The 25,982-nt window shown below is 47.5% G+C and overlaps 1 protein-coding gene across 5 annotated transcripts in view; it reads right to left on the bottom strand.

Moving 5' to 3' along the window:
- Positions 1-15,244: 15,244 nt before the first annotated feature.
- Positions 15,245-25,982, bottom strand: part of GAB4 (GRB2 associated binding protein family member 4) — a 52,251-nt gene continuing 41,513 nt past the window's right edge. For 2 of the 5 annotated variants that reach the window (XM_003804121.4, XM_034948971.3), the window contains exons 5-10: positions 24,772-24,857; positions 22,561-22,825; positions 21,647-21,737; positions 21,235-21,331; positions 20,194-20,298; positions 15,245-19,344 (exon numbers count right to left, since the gene is read on the bottom strand). In XM_003804121.4, the coding sequence (XP_003804169.1) occupies positions 19,201-19,344; positions 20,194-20,298; positions 21,235-21,331; positions 21,647-21,737; positions 22,561-22,825; positions 24,772-24,857 (788 nt within the window). In that variant the 3' untranslated portion in view covers positions 15,245-19,200. Of the gene's footprint in view, positions 19,345-19,877; positions 19,974-20,193; positions 20,302-21,234; positions 21,332-21,646; positions 21,738-22,560; positions 22,826-24,771; positions 24,858-25,982 lie in introns of all 5 variants that reach the window. The other 3 variants (XM_055105554.2, XM_055105553.2, XM_055105555.3) reach the window with 3 other exon arrangements.

Genomic DNA, 25,982 nt, shown 5'->3' on the forward strand with positions numbered 1-25,982 from the left:
AATAAATGGTGTTGGGAAAACTAGCTAGCCATATGCAGAAAACTGAAACAGGACGTCTTCCTTACATGTTATACAAATTAAAGACTTAAATGTAAGACCTAAAACCATAAAAACCTGAGAAGAAAACCAAGGCAATACCATTCAGGACATAGGCATGGGCAAAGACTTTATGACTAAAACACCAAAAGCAATGGCAACAAAAACCAAAATGGAAAAATGGGATCTAATTAAACTAAAGAGCTTCTGCACAGCAAGAGAAACTATCGTCAGAGTGAACAGGCAACCTACAGAATGGGAGAAAATTTCTGCAATCTATCCATCTGACACAGAGCTAATATGCAGAATCTACAAAGAACTTAAACAAATTTACAAGAAAAAAACAAACAACCCCATCAAAAATAGGAGAAGGATATGAACAGACACTTCTCAAAAGAAAACATTTATGCAGCCAACAAACACATGAAAAAATGCTCATCATCACTTGTCATTAGAGAAATGCAATCAAAACCACAATGAGATACCATCTCATGCCAGTTAGAATGGCAATCATTAAAAAGTCAGGAAACAACAGATACTGGAGAGGATGTGGAGAAATAGGAACACTTTTACACTGTTGGTGAGAGTGTAAATTAGTTCAACCATTGTGAAAGACAGAGTGGAGATTCCTCAAGGATCTACAACCAGAAATACCATTTGACCCAGCCATCCCATTACTGGGTATAAACCCAAAGGATTATAAATTATTCTACTTAAAGACACATGCACATGTATGTTTATTATGGCACTGTTCACAATAGCAAAGACTTGGAACCAATCCAAATGCCCATCAATGATAGACTGGATAAAGAAAATGTGGCACATATACACCATGGAATATGATGCGGTCATAAAAAGGTTGAGTTCATGTCCTTTGCAGGGACATGGATGAAGCTGGAAATCATCATTCTCAGCAAACTAACTAGAACACAAAACCAAAACCGCAGGTTTTCACTCATAAGTGGGAGTTGAACAATGAGAACACATGGACACAGGTGACAGGAAGCAGCAGAAAGGCCCTGGGAGCTCGCTGGGTCCCCAGGCAGCCCATTCCTGCCTGGTACTACACACCAGGGCAGGTTTTCTCATTTGAAAACAAGATAAGCTAAAATGTATATTTTAAATGTATAACCAATAATTTGGCAAAGTAAAATTATAAATGCTGATTTTTACATGAATACTGAAACTTAATGTTGTGTTAATATACCTTCTCTTTAATTTTTCAATACTTTTCAGCTGCCTTCATGTTATAAGATACAGTAATCATTAAACATTAAAGTGTATATATAATTGCTAGATTTTTCCCTTTCACCTTGGGATGTGTCTCAGCCAGGCACATCCAGTGTCCCCAAATATTTAAAGGTCCTGATATACAGTATTTTCATTTTACAGCTGTGTGTCCCCTTTGCCTGGGTCTGCTCCGGGACTGCTCCTCAGAAATAATCTTGAATCTGCAACAACCACCACAGCTAGCATTTCCAGCCTGCAATACTGGAAGCGCAGTCCTTTGATAAACTGAGTCTTGCTCAGATATTACCTGATGGGGAAAAATTAAGCCCTATGGGAATAGTCCAGAGAATGTAGGATTCTTCTCATGTGGGAAGCCTTGCTGTGGAGGCCCTCCTCAGCAGAACTGGATGGGAAATTTGCCTGGATCCTCACTTTTGCTGTATTTTCCTTCCTCTGAACAGGTGCTTCCCCAGGAATGGAACACACGCGCACACCGCAGGGCCCACGTGCCCCCTGCTTGCTGCTAAGAGCAGTGTAATTTCATTGTTTAACAGAGACCCTGATCCTGAATCACAGTCACTCACTCAACTGTCAGATTATTCAATCATATAATTTTCAAAGTTCAAGTAGAAATGGAGCACAGTATTCTGGGAGTTGATGACAGTGGATGATTATAACAAGAATGAAAGTACCATGTCAAGATACAAAAGTCAATTAATTTCTTTTGTAGTGGAAATAAAATTTAAAATAAAGGAAAGTAGCCATCAGATGGAAAAATAATTAACACAGATGCAGTTTCCACCTTACACAATTTATGAAAAATATTCCACAGATGTAAATGTAAACTGCAAAACTATAACAATTCTAAAAACAATCAAAGGAGAAATCTATATAACCTTGAATTTGAGGATGAGATTTCATATGCAACATTGAAAGAATGAATCTTCAGAGAAAAAAAATATGGTGGACTTTGTCAGAATTAAAAAATTCTACTCTGTGAAAGACACTGCTGAGAGAAGGAAAAGACAAGCCCCAGACAATAAGAAAATATTTTCCAGACACATATCTAAGAAACGACTTGTATGAAAAGGACCTGTAAAATCAATAAGAAAACAAACTTAAAAATATATATAAATATATAAACAGACACCTCACTAATTAAGGTACATATATAATACAGGCATAAAAAGGTGCTCAATATTACTTAACATTAAAGAAAAGCAAATTAAAACAAAAATGAGAAACGATTACTTGCACAGCAATCCCAATTGCTGATCATGTTTGAAATAGCAGGAATTCTCATTCATTGCTGTTGTTCATGCATAGTGGCACAGCAACTTTGGAGGACATTTTGGCAGTTTCTTATAAAGCTAAACACAGTCTCAAAGCAAGATTCACCAAATATGCTCATAAATATTTACTTGTGTTTTGAAAACTAATATCAAGATAAAAGCCAGCACAAAAATATATATTGCACCTTTACTTATAATGGCCAGATAGTTGAATGAAACAAGATCATTAAGCTTGAATGATCCTGCAATAAATTGAAGTGTACCTAAATGTAGTATATCCATGTAATAGAATATTATTCAGTGATAAGAATGAAAAAGGTATCAAGACATACAAAGCCATGAATGAATTGCAAATTCATATGGCTAAGTTAAAGAAGTCAGTCTAGGGAGCGTTTAATCTCATATAAATGGCATTCTGAAGAGACAAAGCTATAAATTTGGTAAAGAGATCAGTTCAGTTTACCAGGGTTGTCAGGGGATGCTAGGGGTAGAGAGGAATGCACAAGCGAATAATTCTGTATACTTTAAGGGTGGATACTTGTCATTCTGCATTTGACAAAATCCACAGATTTTTACAGCATAGAGTAAATCATAAACCATACAAATTAAAACATTAATAATCTAGGAGATAGGTGGATCCTAGAATGGAATGCAAATATGACTAAAGAATCTGTCTTGCAAATACAAAAAACAAACTCATTGTGGTGGGACAGAATCATGTCATCATCCAGTAACTCTGGAAATTAGTGGAATTTACAAGATTAAAGGCAAAAGGAAGAGTGAATAAGAAGATTCCACTTGATAAAAAAAAATTTTCCAGTGGGGTACTGGTTAACAACTGTGAAACCCTTGAGATCACAGACTGGGATTGAACAAATAAATAGTTGTCAGATGGCAGGAGCGATTTCTCACTACTGCAATGGGAAGTGACAGGGAAGTCAGGGGAGGATAAAAGGGCCTGTGTGATAATGCATTCAAGTTTGAAAGCAGTAGTTTGTACTCATGTTTAGCCTAATATAAAAAGGGATGTCTCCCTATAGAAATATGTATAGACTTAAATATTTATAAATTTATGTTGGTATACTAAACTTAACCTGTGTATATGCAGGCTAAATCTAGTATACCAACATATATTTATTTATACTATCATTGAGAGGGCCAGGAAGAAGGACACCTCAGCAGCAACAAACACACTTGGCTTCTGAATCTAGGTTTTCGAGGCCTTTCTCCAATAAAAGCAAGCACTGCTCCTTGGAAAAATAGCTAATTCTAGGTTTGGGCTAGAAAACGTGCACAAGGAGACTGGAGAGTCTTGTACTATTGAAAAGTAAAGAAGTGTAACATCAACAACTAAAACATGCATGCACACTATTTTTTGAATTACTTTCATGTTACATGAAAAATTAACCATTACTAACGAATAAGATGTGTATATAGTTGCAAACATTTCCTGTCCACCCAAGGATTTGACTTGGTTCTACCAGGCACTGGCCTATTTCCATCTCATTTGACTGGAAAATCAATATTAACACAGTTAACTACACATCTTTTAAGTAACATTCTTAGGCTGAGTGTGGTGGTTCACACCTGTAATCCCAGCACTTTGGGAGGCCAAGAGGGAAGGAGTATTTGAGGCCAGGAGTTCAAGACCAGCCTGGAAAACATAGCTTTAAAAATTAATTAGCTGGGCATAGTGGTGTGTCCCTGTAGTCCCTGCTACTCAGGAGGCTGAGGTGGGAAGACTGCTAAAGCCCAGGCATACAAGACTGTAGTAAGTGAGCTATGGTCATATTGCTTTACTTTAGCCTTGGCCACAGAGCAAGACTATTTTAAAAAATAAATAATTTTAGATGCAGTTTTTGTTTGTTTTTTTATTATACTTTAAGTTTTAGGGTACATGTGCACAATGTGCAAGTTAGTTACATATGTATACATGTGCCGCGTTGGTGTGCGGAGGGATAGCATTTGGAGATATACCTAATGTTAGATTCAGTTTTAAACCTGTATCTACAAACCCTTCACTATATGTATTACATCCACTCATTGAAACAACTAAGCCTTTACAAGTATCCCTTTAACCGGCTTTGTTGGTTCTCAAGTGGTAAACACCTAAAATCAGTGAATTAACACAGTAATGATACAACTTTTCAGTAACATTTGTCGAAGTCAAAATAAAAGATGAATCTCTAAATTTAATGTTTTATTTTTGGAAGCAACAATTGCAATTCAGGGCATACAAACAAGCCAGGTGGTCTTTGGTATATCTGAAGAACAAAGAGAAGTTTGGGGGCTTTATTTTAAAAAGAAACATTATGTATTGTTTTGAAAGAAGGCTCATTGGCACTACAGAAGCTTTTGGGAGCTGCAAAGCTCTGATTGGTGAGTGATGGTGGCAGGTAAAACTAGTCTTGGTGTCAAAGCAGGAAGTTTTGTCAGTCACTAGGTAAAACTAGTCTTAGGCTGACAGTAGGCCATTTCAGCAGCTGGATTGTGGAAAATAAAATTCTTGGAGCAAGTGCTATGTTCCCTTAGTGCTTTTACCCCCTAGTCCCTAGAGTCTGATTTAGTTGAGTATGACAAGAATTACACAATTCATAAACTTTCACACATTCTTTGATTCTATTTTTAAACACCTATCTAAAAACACTTCACTGCACACATTATATACATGTGTTGAAATAACTTGATAAAGCTAAGCCTTTAACCTTAATGGTAAGTCATATGTTTAAAGAAGTATATGTAAACACTTGATTGTTTAGTTTACAGTTAGGTAATCATATAATCATTAAATAGGCACTGTTAACAAATCATTTTTAAGCAACACTATTATAATCATCTTTTATGTATGTATGTATGTATGTATGCACAAACACTTCACCATACATTACAATGCTCTAAAATACCACACTTCAACACATTCAAGCTTTAAGTCCATATGGCACCCAAAATGTTTAAAGCAGTATTTTCAAACACTTCTTTACCTAGTTTACAGTTTGGTACACACTTAAGTTCACTCACATACCCTACCACCCCATTCCAGAAAAAAAGAGCATCATTTCTGATTTACTGTTCTGGAATTCAGTTTTCTCTTCCTTTTTGGCCCCTGGTGATTCTCCCTTACTGTCTTGCAAGTTTAGCTACATACTAAAAATGAGTTTATAAAGCAAAAATTGCCAAATACACTAAGGGCCAATTCACCATGAATTGGCAGATGCAACAAACAAACAAAACATCTGGTATTTACTTGGAACTTCTCAGCTTTTCAAACTTAACATGAGACAGAGTTGTTTAATAGTCAGAGCTACTTAAAATGGAATAGGCTGCCTAGATACCTCCTGAGCTCCCTGTCACCACAGGTGGGTGAACAGAGGAGACAGGACTTCCATTTGTTGGAAATGTAACCCAAGGGTTTGGCACCAAAAAGGAGGAAAATAAAGAGCTCTGAGCTTCTGAGACTGTTACTGTTTGTTTCCTGGTAGACTGTGAGTTTCTGGTGGGCAGGGACCACATTGTTTTGAGCTCTTTGTCCTCTGTGCCCAGTACATGTCTGCAGTGAATGAGGGAATTCGCTGTAAGAGCACTGTAAGGGAATTAATGTAAGAGCATTAATGTAGTGTGGAGAATGCTATAATGTAAGTATGAACAAAGAGGAGGGAGCATGGCCCTGTACTGGGCAGAGGGAAACCCAAGATGAATGAGACACAGGCTTTGCACTCTGGGCACAGAAGGTCTGATCTAGGAGATAAGATAATCTGCAAATACCTATTACTAGCAGAAGCAGGCAGTTAAGCTTTATAATACAAGTACAGATAGGTTAGGGAGCCAACTTGAGAAGATTCTGGAAACCATCATAGAGAGGAGATCTAGGAGTTAGGCCTTGACAGATAGGAACTGGCAAGAGGAGGTCGCTCCAGATGAGTCAGAGGAAAAGGCACAGAAGTGGGAACATCCAATTTCAGTTTGGCAGTAGTGTGTTGGCAGAGCGTAGGGAAGATCAAAAAGATCAGCAGAGTGCAGTGCTTTGAAACTAGGCTGAGTCATTCTGCATCATCCAGCAGATCTGGGCATCTCCACGTTTCCACCAAACCACTTGATGTCAGAGAAGGGGACTTACCCAAAGCAGCCTGACATGAGCTCAGAGTCCCTCTACAATCTCATTGTACCTCAGAGACTCAGCTAAGCAAGGAGGTGAAAGATTACTTTATGGAGAATTACAAAACACTGCTGAAAGAAATCAGAAATGACACAAATAAATGGAAAAACATCACATGCTTATAGATTGGAAGAAACAACATCATTAAAATGATGATACTTCCCAAAGGAATTTACAGATTCAATGTTATTCCCATCAAACTACCAACATCATTTTTCACAGAATTAGAAAAATTATTCTAAAATCCATTTGGAACAACAACAAAAAAAAACCCTGAATAGTCAAAGTAAGCCTAAGCAAAAAAAAAAAGAATACAAAACAGAACAGAAAGCAAAACAAAACAGTGGGAGGCATCACACTACCCAACTTCAAACTACGCTACAGGGACACAGTAACCTAATACTGACTGGTACAAAAATGGACACATAGACCAATGGAACAAAATATAAAAGCCAGAAATAAAGCTGCATACCTACAACCACCTGATCTTCAACAAAGTCAACAAAAATAAGCAATGGGGAAAGGACTCTCTAGGTAATAAATGGTCCTGAGTAACTGGCTATGCATACGCAGAAGAATAAAACTGGACCCCTACTGTATTAGTCAGCGTTCTCTACAGGGACAGGACTAGTAGGATAGATGTACATATGAAACGGAGTTTATTACGGATTATTAAGTCACACAATAATGAGGTGAAGTTCCACAATAAGTCATCTGAAAGCTGAGAAGCAAAAATGCCAGCCCTAGTCCCCAAACCTAAAAAGTAGGGAAGCTGATGGGGCAGCCTTCAGTCTGTGGCTGAAGGCCCGAGAGCCCCTGGCAAACCACTGGTGTAAGTCCAAGAGTCCTAAAGCTGGAGAACTTGGAGTCCAGTGTTCAAGGACAGGAAGCAGCCAGCATGGGAGACAGATGAAGGCCAGAAGACTCAGCCAGTCTAGTCCTTCCATGTTCCTCTGCCTGCTTTTATCCTAGCTGCACTGGCAGCTGATTAGATGGTGCCCACCCAGATTGAGGGTGGGCCTGCCTCTTTCAGTCCACCGACTCAAATGTTAATCTTTTTTGGCAACACTCTCACAGGCACACTGAGAAACAATATTTTGCATCCTTCGATCCAGTCAAGTTGACACTCATTATTAAACATCACATCTACCTATCACCACATACAAAAATTAATTCAAGATGTATTAAAGACTTAAGTGAAAGATCGCAAACTAATCAAAATCCTATAAGAAAACCTAGGAAATATCCTTCTAAATATAAGCCTGGGCAAATAATTTGTGGCTATGTCCTCAAAAGCAATTGCTACAAAAACAAAAATTAACAAGTGAGACCTAATTAACTAAAGAGCTTCTCCACGGCAAAGGAAACTATCAAGGAAGTAAACAGACAACCTACATAATGGAAGAAAGTATTTGCAAACCATGCATTCAACAAAAGTCAAGTATCCAGAATCTATAAGTAATTTAAACAATTGAACAAGCAAAAAGCAAATAATCCCATTAAAAAGAAGGCAAAGGACATAAACAGCCACTTCTCAAAAAAAGACATACAAGAATATTTATGAAAAAAATGCTTATCATCACTAATTATCAGGGAAATGCAAATCAAAACCATAATGAGATGTCATCTCATACCAGTCAGAATGGCTATTACTAAAAAGTCAAAAAATAACACATTGATGAGGCTGTTGAAAAAGGAGTGGGTATACACTGTTGATGGGAATTTAAGTCAGTTCAACCACTGTGGAGAGCAGTGTGGAAGTTTCTCAGAGAACTTAAAACAGAACTACCATTCAATGGTAGTTTTTTTTCACAAAAGCAAAGACATGGAATGAACCCAGGTGCCCATCAATTATGGGTAGAATAAATAAAACATGGCACATATACACTATGAAGTACTACACACCTATAAAAAAAAGAATGAAATTAAGCCCTTTGCTGCCATGTGGATGCAGCTGGAAACCATCATCCTAAACAAACAAATGCAGAAACAGAAAATCAAATATCACATGTTCTCACTTATAAGTGGGAGCTAAACATTGGGTATGCATGGTAATAAAAATGGGAGCAATAGACTTTTGGGAATACAAGAGCGAGGAGAGAGGGAGGGGTGTAAGGGTTGATAAAAACTACCTACGGGTTTCTAGGCTCACTACCTGGGTGATGGATTCACTCATGCTCCGAACCTCAGCACCATACAATACACCCATGTAACAAACCTACACATATATCTTGATTGTAAATTAAAGTTGGACAAAAAGACTCAGGCATGTAGTTCATAAACACTTGTTTTAACATAAATGCATATTTTTCTTTGTTGAATATTAGAGAATATAGCTCCAGGAAAAAATGCTACATTTTTCCTGTGGCTTTGGATACCACTTGCCAACAAGCCGGTTTGAGAGTCAAGACAGAAAAGTATAGGATTTTATTGTTTATGAAATTCTTCCACATGTGTTCTATAAGCACATTATGGTTTGGATTTATGTTCCCTTGCACACAAGCTCTGGAAAGTGCTTGTACCAAGGCACATGCATCAGGCTACACCAGTTTCTCTGGGAGCAGCAGACCTTGCTCAGGGAGCCATCGTATGTAAATTTCCAGAAGCATTAGGAGCTTAAGAGTAATTTGGGGAATTGTTATTTTCCTAAGAGTATGAAGTTCCATTCTTTGGGAAAAAATGGCATTCTATGTTCTTTTTTCTGTTGTGAATATTTTTCCATCTCTCTCTCTCTCTCTGTATGTGTGTGTATGTGTGTGTGCATGGTAGGTTCTGTCCATCTGTCTGCCTTTTTGCCCCTATTTGTTTATTGTGTGTGGGGTGAGGAAGACTTGGATAGGGCAGAATTGCAAGAAAAAAGAGGGACTAAGAGAGAAGATGCTGTTATCTCCCTCTGGCAGCTCTTTTGATTTTTTTTAATCATCTGTGGGAGGTGATTGGCTAATCTGATATATTATCTAATACACGCTCCTGGGAAATGAGTGAGTTAAACCACTGCTCAAGCAACGTCTTCTGTGGTAGTCAGAGGACATGCACTGGGGAGATGAGGGTATTGGGTGCTAAGCCAGCTCGAAGCTCTGTGGAACCTTGTACAAATCTAGGGCACTGTACTCAGGATCTCGGGACAAGAACAGGGCTAGAGTAACTCTCATAAATGCTGCTTAAATCAATTAAGAAACACTACATTGTGCTTAGGTGTTTTCTTTAAAATATATCATTATTAGAACTAGTGCTTGGTAATATTGCTGCAGGTGCAGCTGTTTAATGTGATAAACGGTAATGAGGGGAAAGCTTGCTCGTGACCACACCACAGACCCCCAGCACCCTCCCATTGTCCTGACTGTAGGATCATGTTCCAAGGGGGTGACTAATTGTCTTGCAAGTTGACTCTGCAAATCTAAAAGTAGAAGATGAAAGCAGGAACATGATTGTGGGTAAGCACCATGGAAGTATAGAATGCCAAACTAATAGAAGGTAGACATATCCTCACCTGACACATGAGGAAATCCAGGCCCAGGGAGGTTTACAGGTTGAGTCAGAGAGGCTCACTGACCATGGCCAGAGAGCAAGTGAGGACGAGCGCTGGGGCTCACACTGAGGTCTTGATGCCACTGGATTTGGCCAATGGACCAGGGCTGTAGCTGCTGGGCTCCTGTAAGAACTTATGAATCCTTCATTCACTGCCATGTGACCTGGCCAATTATTTTCTCTATCTGAATCTTAGTCATTTAATCTATAAAATGGGCACACTTTAAGGTGGTATGAAGGGAAAGGTCACATAAAAGGCCCTCACCTCAAGATGAGAAGCTGGACTGTGTTTGCAGGCAGAAGCTGTTGGCACCATTTGTAGGCAGTCTCCCAGGACTCCAGCCAGGTTGGATGTAGTGAAGACGACTTCCCAGAGGAGATGACTGTTTTCTAGCCCAGTTACTGGGCTGATTCTGGTGCCCACTGCCTTGCCTTGTTTCCTCCTCAGGACTTTCATGTTCCCAGTGAGGATTACACTAAGCAGCAATTATGGCAGAAGGCCTGGATCTCACAGGAGAGCAAGCTGACTGGTTTCTGCCCTGAGCTCATGGCCAAGTCAGTTACGGGCAACACTGTTTTTAATCAATCTGGGTGCCCCATGCTGCGTGAACAGCATCCCTCAGGCCTTGCTCATGGCTTTTGAATAGATGCTGATTTTGCACTTCCTGTCTGCCCTTGGTTCTCTGCATTACGGTCAATGATAGATGGTAGAAAGGAGTGAGAATGTAGGCTGGAGAGAGTGGGTCTTGCTTTGCATTGCTGACATGATCCCCTGAGGTCTGTGGGCACATGAAGGCCCCAGACGGCCTCAAGCCATTGCCAAGGCAGTAGGTAGCAACGGGATGAGAACTCAAGATGGGCACAAGGGACGGGGCTGCAGTGGGAGGAGGGGTCCTCACTGGGCTGGTTGATATCACTGACTTTTCTCCATGAGTCCATGGTGGTGGATTGTGTCTTCCTGTGTGGAGCTCCCATTCATTCTGGTTTCAGACATGTTTTTGTTTAACGCAACAAATGCAGTATTTATTGTCTATGGCTACCTATTCACTTCATGGCTTGCTTAAAAATCACTCAAAATTTCAGCTTTGATTCTGTGAAAGTGAGCTTTGATCCAGGTTTATAGTATGACTTCAAGTCAGTCTCTCCTCTCTGAGCTTCAGGTTCAGCAGAGAAGGTTGGATGTGATCCTTAACTTCCTAAGCTGCTGCTACTTGTTCTTCTCAAACTTCCTGGTGAAGGACTTGTTTTTTTCTAATTTTGGTCTGCTGCAGACCATTACTTTTGTAAAATACAATAAAATGACTTACCAAAAAAAAAAAATGATCCTGTGCTTATATGGCCATGGTAATATCACAATGCTTTACAGGTTTCTAAATGCTTCCTCCATCTCTTGCCTTGCATTGCCTTGGACCAGCTAAGTGGCCCACACTTTGAGAAGTGCTATTCTATGCAGTGGGCTGTTTGGAGAAATGCATGAGTGATCTTTCCAGATTGTCTAGTGAGAAGAGAAACAAAGCTGGGATCTGGAAATCAGCTTGTTCCAGGGAATATGGGCATGAAGAGGATCTCCTTCCTGTCTGCCACAGGGCCACACCTCTGCCATCAGGAGCCAGTCTACACCACCGTGTCCTCTTCTGTCAGCATAATTCTCATACTGATGCCTGCCTTTCTCATTTGAAGGCAGGGGGATAACTTTGGGTGACTCTAGGGCCAGGGTGCTGAGCAGGGGCTGCAGGAGTGAACTGGGGCCGTGTGTTGGAGCCAGATGCACTGCCCTGCATAGGTCTGAATGCCCTGTTCCGGGGAAGCAGGGAGAAAGCGGTGTGGGTGGAATAACTCATGGTGGTTCTAGGGCCAGGACCCCGAACAGGGGCTGCAGCAGTGGACTGGGACAGAGGTGGAGCTTGCTGCTTTGCAGGGGTCTGTATGTTCTTTCCTGGGGAACCACGGAGAAAGGGGTGTGGGGGCTGCTGTGGGTGGGATGATGTTGACATGAACTCTGTGGCAGACCAGAGCCCCAGCCTTAGAACCCTGGCATCACAAGATGTTAGGACACACTAATTTTTGGCTCCTGGGGCTATGGGATGTCAGAGCTAGAAGGGACTTCGGGGGTTACCTTGCTATACCGCTTATTTTCCAAACCAAGGTCATTGCTGTGTTTCTGATCCCAAACACTCTGGGCCAAGTGTTCACCTTCTCTTCCTCCAGGTCCCATGCCTCCAGCCTCACCTTGAACTAGAAATGCCTGTTCTGCCTTCGGCCTGGAGGCCATGGGTGAGGAGAAGCTCCTTTGGGGCCTTTGCTTACCCTGGGCACTCCTGCTTTTTTATGAAGCTTCAAACACACTTGGCTTCATTTGAGAACAACTCACAGCCTTTTATTTCCAGGCTGCAGTGGCTCTTTGCCTTCCTGGATCACAGCCAAGTGTGTGCAGGGGGAGGAGTGGGTGGAAAGGAAGCTCTGGTCAGGCCTCCACATTGACACCCTCCCTGCCCCAGGACCTACCTGCATCTGACTACAAGAGCCTACTTCATGGAAGAAGCTATTGAGCCCTTGTCCATGCTAGCACAGGTTCATGACAGAGCCTGTGGGGCCATGGCAGGGCCCCCTCGAGCCCCATTCTGTACTGCTGCCCACATCTCTCTCTCCAGTGATTCCACCTACTGCATTAAGTCTGGGGCCTTCATGTGCTGTAAGTATCATTCATCTACTGTGAACTCTGAGCACCCACATTGCCAGGCATCCCTGGGCTGTTGAGGGTACAGAGGTGAATGAAGAAGGTGAACAAGAAGGGGGAGAATGGCCTGGGACCAGGGACCCACAGGGACACCACTACCCTCTCTGTGAAGGCGCTGTGTGGTCTCCAGCTTTGACTTGAACCTGGTCAACTACTTCCTGTTCCCTCAGGCTGACAGCAGAGAACCGCTGCTCCAGCGAGGTGGGTGCTGTCCTGAAGGGTGTTGAACAGGCAGGGGCCTGAGCCAGGGGCCACACTACCTCATCCAGAGATTGCTGTGCTTCCCCTTCAATGCAGGAACTGCAAGATCCTGGGTGACATCACTGCCCCACTTGCTGGTGCCAGGCCAGGATTGTGGACTAGCACTGAACCAGCACTCTCTGGAGTGTCCCAGGAGAGCCGTCCCAACCACTGCTAAGCCCGCAAGGGTGCTGCCGCCCAGGCCCTATGGGAACTGCCCACACAGGTGGCCTTCTCCTGCTGTCTATCTGCAATGTCCCCTCCCTTTTACCCAAGGAAGGTCTGTGTGCTCTTTTACCAGCAGTGGCCTAGGGAGGGGCCCAAGGCTGAGCCGGGCTCTCCCAGAGTCTGGACCATGTCCACCCTCCATAGGGCTGAACGGAAGCCATTTCCAAGGACAGCAGCATCCTCACCTGTGGGAGAGCAGACACACCAGGATCCTGGATTTGATCTCCTGGGTGGAGATGCATCCAGTCCCAGCCAAGCACTGGTTCGATACAGTATTTCCCTTCACTTTGAGCCTTTTAAAAAAATCCATCCATCCATTCATTCATTGCTCAGTGCTCGGAATATATTGGTGGCCCAGACACCTAACCCCTTACTTCAGAGGAACAGACATTGAATAATGAATTATGCAGTTGTTTAGTAAGTGTGCTGTTCTACAAGTGTGAATGGCCAAGTGTCAGTGGGAGGTTAGTTCTACCTCCTAACTGTGCCTGTGACTCCACCCTTTAGAGTTAAGGGTGGTATCAAAATATTTAACAACTGGAACAGCAAAGGCTTTGGCCAGCAGGATGAGTTTCAGCCATGGACAACCAGAGCAGTAGCTGAGGGCTGAGCGAGGGCAGTCCAGTGACCTTCTTGTGCCTTGACCATGCTATAGCCTCTTTTCTATGAAGAGAAAGACCCTTGTTCTCAAGCAGTATGAAACCAGCCTCTCTGAAGCCTTTGAAAGCTGTTGCTCTTCCTGTATGCTGTACCCTCGATTTCCTCACTGCATCTGGGCAGCATGATAGGGACCCATGCTGCTCCTTGGTAAGGAGAGGACATACCCCTGTCCCCATCACTTGAGGTACAGCATGGAGTGACAGCCCTGTGTGCTGAAGGACTTGCCTAGTTCTGAGGCTGGGAGGACCTAGAGGATGGAATGGAAGAGAGAGGAAGGGTGCACAGGATGGGGGGTCCCAGTGGAATACTGTGGAGGGGACTCACCTCTCAGGTGCACTTGAAACCCAAATAAATAACTGGAGATGTTTCAGACCCAAGAATTCTGGACTGCCCACAAACACCTGTTGCAGATGCCACATCCCTCTTTCCTTGCATCTGAGAAGCTGGGGAGGTTGAGAGGGGCTTGTCACATCTCCAGAGCTGGACTTGGCACGGGTCAGGGCTAGCTGGGAGGCAGCCCCCTGTTTCTCCAGAACTCGAACCCATCTCCTTCCCATGGACACCATCCCATCCAGGAGCTGGAGAGGAGCACATGAGCAGCCACACCGGCAGGGCCCAGGACCAGCTTGTCACCACAGGGCCATGGTGCACCTACCATGCCTACACCTAGCTCCTTACCACAGGCAACAACCCAGCCTGGAGCTAGAGAAACGCAGGAGCAGCCACACTCTCAGAGCCCAGATCAGCCCTCACCACAGGTTTCCCACTCCAGAGCCCGCACCCGGCTCCTTTCCTGGGCCCCACCCCATCCTGGAGTTGAAGCAGAGAAGTGGGGCATGTACGGGGCCTGGGAGCAGCCCTTACCACAGGGTCTGCAAGCACCATTCCTACAGTGCCATTTGGGAGAACATGGAAGGTAAAAAGGCACCAGGGACCTCAAGGGCTGCCCCACTTGTGCAGTGGGTGGAGCGGTGGAGGGGAGTTGTGAGATGTCAGACCTCAGGAACCTGTTGCCAGGGGCCCAGTGGACACAGACACAGATGAAGCCCTCTCAGAACCACCTCTAGACTCCCTTCTAAGAAAGACGGATTGGCAGGTGCTAGCACAATGTCCAGTTTACAGATTAGGAAAATAGATTCTGTGATAAAGAGAATTTATTTTCTCTCTGAGCCAGGAAAAGTACCTATTTCCTATTTAAGATGAAGTGAACAGACTGGCACAGTGGCCTTCCTGGGTCATTGGAGAAATGATTCTGAAATGGTTTTCTTGTTGACAGTGTGTGTCTGTGCCTGCCCAGGGCAGCCAGGTGCTCAGGCTCAGCCTAAGGTGAGACTTGAGTGAGTGTGGGCTCCACTCCCAGAAAGACCCAAGCAGCCCACCCTGGGCTGTATTCCTCATGAACTTCACTACCGTCCTGCTCCAGTGCCTCAGTACAAAGGAGCCTGCCAGCACGAGGCCTGTCCAGTGACCACAGCAGAAATGATAGCCACTTGAGCACACTCCTGTCACCCCCAGGTGTGCTCACAGGGTAAATACACATAACAAACATTTTAAAAGAAAATGGAATAACTTCAGTGATTAGGCACCAACAGTGATTTGAAAAATGAAATGTCAATTTTAAATGGTACCAAGACAAGAACTTAAGACTGGGCTTCTTGCCCATTTTCTCTTAATGAGAAACCAAACATTCTGTACAAAATGATTCTAAACAGCAAGACACAAGTAGCCAACAAATACACAAGGACACACACCGCTGGACCAAACATACCAGCCTGACTCTGCAGTGGGCTCTCAGCAGGCAGACGGCCATCGTCCCAGGCCTCAGGGGCCTGGTGTATCCCAGAATGATGCTCTTAGTGCTCTGCAGGTCAGCCTCCCCTCCCCCACACTTCCCAGATCAAGGCCCAGGCCCAGAACGGAAGTGCTCCCTTCCCTGTCCTGCATGTCCCTGGGGGTCACAGTCATGTGGGTGATGCTGTGCCAGGGCCTGGGACCGAGATGACAGCCTCACAGCACGTTGAAGGACCACAAGGCAGACTACAGCTGAGCCTATGTTCCCATAACCAGAATGGTTGTGCTTCTGCCGTAGGAATGTGGTCTATTTTAATAGTTTGAAATGAAGAAGTTGTCCATATCAAGCCAGAAAGGGACTAATTGGCCAAAGCTCTCGTGCTGCTCATCCCTTGCGATGCAGAGCCTCCTGAGAGAAGTAACAGAGCAAGGAGCTCCGAGACCAGCAGAGCCTCAGCCTAGGAAGGGGCCAGACAACATCGAATCCAACCACCCACTCCACAGATGGGAAAGCAAAGTCCTAGGGAGATGTCCTTGCCCGTTTCTCATTGTTCCCACCTGACTGCTCTAACTTTGCAGGTGGTGGGGGTGGGTGAAGACGGCTCCCCTGGAGAGCCCAGCAGGACAAGCCCCCATGTGAGCTGCATTGGCTGAGGTGTCCCTTTTTGGGCTCTCAGTCCTGGCCAGGCCACCAGGGGAGGTGGACTTTAACCTCAAGATAGGTCCAAGGACCCCTGTATTAAGCTGAGTTGACTTTTCCTTCTGGGATGGTGGGTGGAGGGGGGGACACATGCTAGACATGGCTGGAGTCCAGGCTTGGGAGTAGAGCTCTGCTTCCAATAGGCCAGTGTCCTCTTCTCTTGTCCTTCTTTCCATCTCCACCCCTACTTTCACCCTCAGGGTTTGGTGGTCACAGGAACCAAGAGCTGGAAGGAACCCCTCTGGAGATGGAACTTGAACACCTCAGTCTCTGAAGCCTCCACCAGGTTCATGCACACCATGCACACTCAGAACATGCAGCACTTTCTTAGCAGCCTGGGATCAACAGGGAAGGTGGCTGGGCTGGGAGCTGAGATCAATACTGGGCCCCACTGTAGTCAGCTGGGGACAGGGGATGGCAGTTAAGAGCTGTGCTGTATGGGACCCCTTGTAGAGGACCTTACAGGGACACAGTCAGGGCTGGGCCAGTGAGCCAGCACCCTGCACGCTCTGCCCAGTGTGGTCACACGGCCATCACCATTCCACCCGTGGGAGCACAAAGGCCCGGCCCCTGCAGTTCTGAGCAGCTGGACCTGCCCTCCAAAGCTCCTGTGGCCCCTCAGCACAGGCTTTTCCAGTCTGTCGTTCCTTCCTCCACTGCAGCCTGGCCCTGCCCTCCTTCCCTGCAAAAATCTGACCTAACCTCTCAAGACTAATTCAGGCACCCCTTGTCCTAAAAACCACCTTCTCTGCCTCCACTCCCTGAGGAGTTTTCACTTCCTGTGCACCCCATCAGCATCTTCAGCCTATCTTGGCCATCACCACTGTCTGTGTCCTTGTTCTTTCCCTCAATGATGGGACCTTGTCACGTTTGGGAAAAGGTCTAATAGATTCCCCGTGTCCTCAGTGCCTAAGCCCGGGGCCTTGCCACCTGAGCCTTTGAGCTGCCAGGGGAGAGGGCTCCTGCTGAGGGATGGATCCCCAGAAGCCAGCCAGGCCCCTGGTCTGGTGAAGTGTGGTGCTCACAGGTGCTGACAGGGTGTGGAGGCCGCCTCCATCAAACCCTGTGGGCAGTCATTTTTTGGAGGAGGAAAGTCTGTTCACCCCAAGGTAGGATGAAGTGTCCGCTCTGCCCTGTTCATTCTGAAACTCTTCGAAATTTTGGTCAAAAACTTTCAACAAAAAATTCAGATCCCTACCTGAACTTTGGCACAAGAAGCCCTGGGTGAGGGCCTACCTTCTGAACCTGCGATCTGAGAATCTCTCAAGTCACAGGAGGAGGAGACTGGCTTCTCCTGTCCCCATAGCCAAGTTTGAGTCCAATGTGGCACTGGAACGCCAAGGAAGAGGGCGAAGTGAGAGGGAAACACGGCCTGGCACAGCCCCAGCCCCACCCCAGGCCGTCCTCCCTGCAGGCTCTACCCACGTCCCAGATGCCCCTCCAGCTGGCCTCCCACACTGCTCCCATGCATAGCAGACCCCCCTTCACCTTCTGCTCCTGTATTCCTTTCACCACTTCTGGCATGCCCCCAGGGCCCCTGGCCACATTTCCCCACTTCTCCCTGGCTGTCTCCCCGGCCTTGCCTCTCATGGGTTCCCTCTGTGCCCTCCCCACTGCTCTGCCCCTTCACAGAAGGTCACGTGCTGCACCACCTGCACTGCGGAGTCCTGGGCCTTGCCTCGGGCCCCTGCCTGTCCCAGGACCCCCTCAGCCCTGAGCCATCTCCATCTGCACATGCTCCCTTCCTCCCTCGCTCCCTGCCCCATCCCACCCCTCACCCTGCAGGTATTTCCCCCATCAGTTGCTGCTTTGCCCAGCTCAGATCAAGCCTTCTTAGGCAGGCAAGGGCCCCCCAAGGGGCATCAGCAAAGAGCAGCAGAGCCAGCCTGCAGCTCCAGATTTCTGGGGCCCTGACCCTGGTCCTTGTCACCCCAGTCTCTGGAGCTCCAGCCCTGCTTCTTGTGGCTTTCGGCTGTTCGTCTTCATGTTTTCCCTTCCTTTTGCCCTTCCCTCTCTGCCTCTCCCACCCGGGAGCAGCTGCCATACTCTGGCCTCAGTCTGAAAGTGGGAGCCCTTGCAGGTATCAGCTGCCCTGCTGGTCTAAGGATCTAATTCCTTTGCTTCTCAAGACCACCTTTAACCTTCCTTCTCAACTATTCCAACGTTTGATGGCCTTGCCTCTCCCCTGACCAAAAAATGCCAGGGCTGAAAAGGTCCATGTCCACTGTGGCCTGTGGGCCTTGGGTCCCCGGGTCAGCAAGGTAGCTCCTCATGTTCCAGGATTGAGGGAAACAGCCCAGAGGCTAGAGGGAAGAGGCTGAGGACCATGAGTAAGTGTGAGAGTGGAAATCTGTTGGGAGCCCAGGTCTGAGGGGCAGGAAGAGACTGAGGATGCTTGCTGGCAACTGCTCCTAGCAAGGGGGTGAAGGTGGGGACCATGGCCAGCCAAAGGCACAGGTGGGCCCCAAGCAGGCAAAGGATGTATATTGATCAGGCCTCTGCTCTCTATGTAAGGGATGCGGTCCCTGATATTACAGAGCTTTACAGTGTGGAGGAGCAGCTCTGAGGCACTGTCCTGGCCCCACTCTGGTTTTGGTGGCCCGAGTCACAGCTTGGCGCCCCTGGAAGGCTCCGAGGACTGCCGCAGGCACATCTGTTCATGCATGGTCTTCTGCAGGGCCTGGGTCTTCTCCAGATCCACCTGGACATAGTCCACCTTCTTGCCGGACGTGACAGAGCCTATGGATGGCTGAGGGACAGAGGGTGGAAGTGGGAGTGGTAGTGTCTGTGAGTTCCTGGTGAGGAAGGGCAGGCCAAGGAGTGGGCTCTCTCAAACTTTCTCAGGGGGAAAGGAACCTCTGCCTCCTGCTCTCAGCAGCCTGGGGGGCCTGGGCTTTAAAGCCTCAACTCCAGGCTAACCTCTCCTCCTGCTGGATGCCATAGCCCCGGCCAGCACTTCTCATCTCCCACCTCGCAGGAAGAGCCAGGCCCTTCTCTGGCCCAAGGACTGGCCAAGGCCTTCCCCTCTAAACACTCATCCATGGCAGGAAATTTCCCAGGTGTCAACAAGCACCAGCCTAGGCCTTTCCAGGGGTGCCCTCGGTGAGCCCTATCTCCCCAAGGGGCGCAATGCACAGAGATGGAGCTCTCCACCCTGCTGTCTAGACAGGCTGGCTACATGTGCTTTCTCGGGAGGCTTTCCTGGACCCAGGAGTTCCTTCTGAGGTCCCCCGCATCAATGGCCGGGCTCTAGAACCCTCCCACACAGTGAGTTCTCCTCACAGAAGAGTTTGGCCTGGAGCCAGGTTGCCGGTCCTGGGTCTCTCCTGATTTATTCCACAACCTCCACAGATCAGGTCTCCACACAGTCATCTGTCTCTAATGGGGAGTCGGGGCAGGCTGATGAAGGCACCACGCTGAGAGGGAAGGAACAGGAGCCCCGAGATCCAGATCAGAGCACCACTGAGCATAAGAGCCAGGCACTGGGCTGGGAGTGGCAGCCCAGCAGCCCGGTGCTGCCGGTGCTGAAGGGCCTGGCCCCACAGTCTCTCCCCCAGGGCCCAAGGGCTCTCCCCAACCCCAGCTCCACCCCAGGCACCTTGCTCGGCTGGAAGTCCAGGGCCACGTAGTGGATGTTACCAGTGCTCCTCGGCGGGGCTGAACTGCTGGTGCCACCGGAAACAGGAAATGCAGATGCCGGGTTCTGCTGTCACAAGGAGGAAAATCCTGCAAATGAGTTCAGGACACAGACCCAGCACCCAGTGGAACACACCTGTGGGCGTAGCTACGAGCCCACTGGGTGCTACTCTGAGCCATGCACTGGGGCACTCTCTGCTCATTCAAACCCTCTCAGCAGTCCTGTGAGCCAGGTGTTACTACTGTGCCTCTCCTTCACACACTGGATGCTGCACCCAGTCAGTCATCTGAAACTCCCACCCATGGCCCAGAGTAGGTCCATCCTATGAAGCAGCTGCCTCCCCCTCCAGCTCCCAGAGATTGGCAGTGCCCACCACCTGAGGCTGCATGGAGCCTGCCCCCTTGGCAGCTCTCTAGGAGACACGCGGGGTCCCGCAGCCTCCTCTCTAGAAGGCTGCCACCTTGCTGGGACATTCCTGAAGTCTGGCTCTGGTGAGAAAAGTGGCCGCCCTGGGCTCTGGGTTTTGGCTGCTTTGCTGGCTGGCTCATTCTTCCAATATCTATGCAGCAACTATCAAATGTTGGTCATGATGCCCTCTTCAGTGCCAATCTAAGGGGCATCCTGTGTTCCACCTGCATCTCCACGTCTCTCACAGCCCTCACCAGGGTGAAGCACGTACATGTGTGTCTCCCCATGGCGAAGCAGACACCTCCAACTCTGCCTCTTCCAGGGCAGGGCACCACCTGTATCACCGTCATGAGGGCGAGGTGGGCTGCCTCTGCTCTTCAAGTTCCAGACTTCCTTGAGGGGAGACCATCATCTTCCTAACCCTAATGATTGCCTGATACACCTGTGCTCAAGAAGAGCTTGCAATAGGAGACCAAATCACACCTGACTGGGCTGGGGTGAGTCAGCTGAGGTAGCTAAGCTGGGAAGCGGGGACATGAGTGTGGGTCCCAGGGGACTCTGATAGGAGCCTTACAGTGACCCCCAAGGACTCACCGGGAAAAGATACCTCTCTCCACTGTCTTCTGAGTCTGTGTTGGTGATGCTCTGCGTGGAGATGGGGTGTTGGGAGGAGCTGGAGTCAAAGGTGTGGCTGTCATGGGAAGAAGGCAAGGAGTACATCCTGGGTGGGGCTCAGGGCTGCTGTCAGGGCTCCAGCCTCCAGCTGGGCCCTGACTTCAAGCATCCAGGCCTCACACTGTTACCAGATCAAGAACTGATAGGGACAGGGATCATTATTCCCCCTTTACAGATGAGAAGACCGTCACGCCTCATGAGACGGAGACAGGATCAGCCATGTCCACATCAACATCAGCATCCAGTTATCCTGACCACAAGCCAATGACCATCCCACTCACTCCTCCACCGGCCCAGTCCCAAGCTCCTGTTTCCACTGACAGACACTCACCTGGTCCCAGACCAGGGTTCTGTGACAGGTGGCTTGAAGGAGAGCTCATTGATGACCCTGTTGTTTCTCAGGTTGGGCGGTGTTGGGTTTGCTGGAGCAAGAAAAGAACCTTCAGTCATCAGCCAGTGATGACACCACACCCATGTCCACTTTGCTACAAGGCCCAGGTGTGCTTAGAAAGGCCCACCCAGTCCACCCAGCTGTGTGCGGGGGACTGAGGCTTGGCAAGGCTCTATCGGCTGGGTCATGCTGAAGGGCCTTAGAGTTCTGTTCTCAGATTCCAGATCATATGCTCCTCCCACTGTATCTATAGCCACTGTATTTTCAGAATCCAAAATGGGGACTCATAATCTGACAATAGATTTTTCTGCCTAAATTTGACTTGATATAAAAAACAGACACAATGTTTGAAATGGATTTAGTCCCCATGCCTGCCCCTGCTTGCCTTGGACAGGGCTGTGTAGCCCACCGTGGAAGCAGGTAGACACCATGAGGTGCTGAGGCTCCAGCGCCACTCGCTGGGTCTGGTTCCCTGTGGCCAGACCCACAGGACTGATCCCCACCCAGTTATCCCACTCCTTCCTTGAACCCCGTGCTGGGCCAAGGCCACAGGGTGAGGTCATGGCAGCCTGGAACCTGAGCTCTAGCTCTTCTTCCTGGTCTACATGTGGAGGCCCAGACCAAACTTCACTGGACACCTGCTGTGAGCCAGGGCCACTGTCCCAGACACTCTCCTTCCAAACAAACCCGGGAAGTAGGAGTTACTATCTCCATTTCACAGAGGAGAAAACTGAGGCTCAGAGAATTCACATGACTTGCCAAAGTCAGACGTTCCACATCCAGGATCCACCTGACACCTAAGCGAATGCAGAGTCCCTGGACATTGTCAAGAAATAGAATGGGGAAAGACTTACCTTTCTGGTTAGGCTTGAGGCTGCGGTTGACAGGGGGCAGCTGGACCTCATGTCCCTGGCTGAGGTCTTGGTGCATAGAAAGCTCTGTGAGTGGGTAGCCAAGCAGGTCAAAGCGAACAAGACATGAGCCCACAGGGATGCAGACACCCTGGGAATCATCGCCTGCTTGCTTCACAGCCGGCAGGGTCGGGGAGCCTGGGTTCATGGGCACACAGCTGTCCTCAGAAGCAATGCTGTCTGACAGGCCCACAAGTGTTTTTCCTGGCTAGGAAGAGGACAGTGAAAGAAACACAGCTATCACCAGCAAGAACAAGATAGGAATGAGAATTTCTAGACAAGGCCAAAAAGAGTCATGACGGGGTGTTTTGAAAGAAACTTTTGATCACCTTGGCTGGGGGCTGCTGTCTTCAGCAGCCACCTGCGGCCCAGATAGAAGTGCTCCAGCCAGGAACCCCATGCATGGGGCCCCTCTGGGCAGCCTCAGGGGTCAGACTTTGGAGCAGCTTCCATGACACAGTCAACATGTAAAAGTGGAAGAGTTTTCAGTTCTTACAGGTCCTGGGAGGTTAGGGAGTAAGAGGAGAGAGGGTGGCAACTGGAAGTGTATCTTGCAGAATGGGGTGTGGGATCACTTAATTAAGGTCGGAGTAAATGCCTGGATGGTCCATTTAAAGGGAGCAGCAAGAAAGTGGCGAGCCCAGTCTGCTGCATGGGGGAGGTAAGTCTAAATTCCTATCTCTGGCCACTGACTGAAGCCACATGGGTGTGGTGTAGAACTGGAAACCATCAGGGAGACTAAGTCCTCTGCCTCTGGTCTGAGAAAGTTAAACCTCCATTCGATGTGGATGCCAAGGCAGCATACAATTATAAGCCTTCACTACATGGGGAGGGCTACACTTTGAAGCTATCAGAGTGACCTTGGAAAGACTCTGAAATCAAAGTAGAGGCAAGAAAAAAATGAGATGTCTGGGCACTTCTAGCTCTCAGGACCCCTTGGGGTCCAACTACAATTTGTGACAAATCTATAGGATAAAATATCTTTAGTGGCTGGGTCCACTCAGGTTTCTGGATGCTGGGCCCAGGCAGAAGGCAGCACAGGCCGTGCACCATGCAGGTGTGGCTCAGCACCCAATGTCCACGTGGGTTTCCGGATACCGGAGCCAGGCAGAAGGCAGCACAGGCCGTGCACCATGCAGATGTGGCTCAGCACCCAATGTCCACTCAGGTTTCTGGATACCAGACCCAGGCAGAAGGCAGCACAGACCATGCACCATGCAGATGTGGCCTCGAGACCCACCATCCACCTCAAGTCCTGACTCGGCACTGGCAGGTCAGCATCTCAGGCCCTGATCAAGGCAAGGATCACATCAGATGTCTTGGCCCTGGAAGGTGACGTATGGGGTGAGGTGCAGACAAGGAGATTCCTTCCCCAGACAAGGAGATTCCTCTCCCCCAATGGCTGTGATTAGCAGACAAGGTATCAGGGAGGTATAGGGAGCCTGGGGCTCACTCGGGCTCCTGGGTGACCACCAAGCTGCAGGCAGAGCTGCCACAGAGTTGCGCAATGCAGCAGACCTAGGTACAGCCTTCCTCCAGCTCCTGCCTCATCCGCCCTCTGCCTTGGTTACCTAATTCCCACCATCTTTGTGAGAAGCCTGACGCCAGGCCTTGCTGCTTGTCTGACACCTTGGAGAACTGTGGTTACCCTTTCCAGGTGGCAGCCTGGAATCCATCCACCTCACCTGACTCTGAGTACTGCCCTTGCCTTGAGGCTCACACAGAAGCACCCCTGCTCCGGAGAATCTCCTGGATAAGGTTGCTGAATCAGATCACCCACCACCCCAGCAGCCTGTCCCCTCTGCCTACCCACACCAAAGGCTCACAGGGAAGCACTCCTGCTCCAGGGGACCTCATGGGTTAGGGCACCTGCTTAGAGCACCCAGAACCCCAGCATTCTGCACCCTCTGCTACCCACAGGGCTGATAAGACTTGTGATCCCATCTACTTAAGTACTCACTTTCTTCCAGACCTGGATACCTGTATCTCACTTATCCAAAAACTGAACCTATGGTTCTGAACTGAGGCAAGAACCTAGGCAGGCTCCTAGGAGGGAGATGCTGTCACCCTTTGGGGGATGTGCTTTTAGTTCCATGGAGTGTGACCTTTACCTCCCTGAGCCAGTCTGGGGACCCCTGGTTAAGCCATACTCACCAGGAAAGAACAGACTCCCTCATGCATGGACTCAGCAGGCCGGCTGGCATTCCCTCCACCATGCTGGGTGTACTTGCCGGAGGAAGCTACGACAGAGGAAGGAGATCCACATGCATCACAGCTGATCCATGTGTTGATGCCTCCCACGCCCTCCCCAGTGCTGCTTAGGGTCTCACTGATGCTCTAGAGGACACGACTCTCAACCCCAAATGACAAAGCGTTACCTCTAACACATCCCTGCTCCCTACCACAACTCCTCCTGGGCTTCCAGGTCCAGCTCCAGTGTTACCCACACAGTGTCCCTCCTGGACGCCTGCCCTCAGGACACACCTTTTCCTTCAACTCCTACAGCACCCACCACCCATCCCTTTCACCCACCTGCCACCTCCAGGAATAGTAAAGAGTGCTTATACTGACTTCTGCATGTCGGTTTCATTTTATTTTATACATAAATGTGAGCTCTGAACAGCAAACATGTTTTATATATACCTCTATCATTTCAATTTCACAGCACAAGGGCCTTGCTCAAATTGCTGAAACACTAAAAAGACTGCAAAGAACTCTAACCCAGGATCCAGGACCTCAGGGTGAGGCTCATCTTTACCACTTATGACTTTCAACCCTGAATAAGCCTAAGTACCATGGGCCTCATATAAAATGGAGAAAACAAGGCTTTGCCCCACCAGACTCTCTCATAACAGGAAGAATAAACAAAGGCTTTGCAAGGTATAAGAATGGATGCAAAAGGAAAGGAGTTACTATTGATCTATTTTTTTTTCATTGAGGAGAGGAGGTTATATGCAGATATAAAATACTCTCAGTGGAAAACAAACGAGAAAAGAATCTAGGTATTTCAAATACAAGTTTAGGCTTCAAACAAAGAGACCCAAATATAGGCTGGAAAATATTTTGAAGATCTCATTTTGTTTCAACAGTCTGTTAGTCCACACTGGTTTGGCTCTAGTTTTGGACTGATCTCCTAAACTTCTGTTTTAAGTCTTTACTCGGATTTAAACATACATACACTATGATGATTTAGAATTCCAAACCCATAATGTGCTGTACTGTAACTAAGAATGTTCTGTCTCCCTTAGTGGAGGCCAAGTCTGCCAGTCTTGCCACTGGGTGTCTATTAACAGCCTCCAGTGCTGGGGGACCCAGTGGTCAAGGTCCAGGCAGGAGATGAACTTGACTATCAGTGACCTGAGTGG

Source organism: Pan paniscus, chromosome 23 (genome assembly GCF_029289425.2).
Source record: "Pan paniscus chromosome 23, NHGRI_mPanPan1-v2.0_pri, whole genome shotgun sequence".
Lineage (NCBI taxonomy): Eukaryota > Metazoa > Chordata > Mammalia > Primates > Hominidae > Pan > Pan paniscus.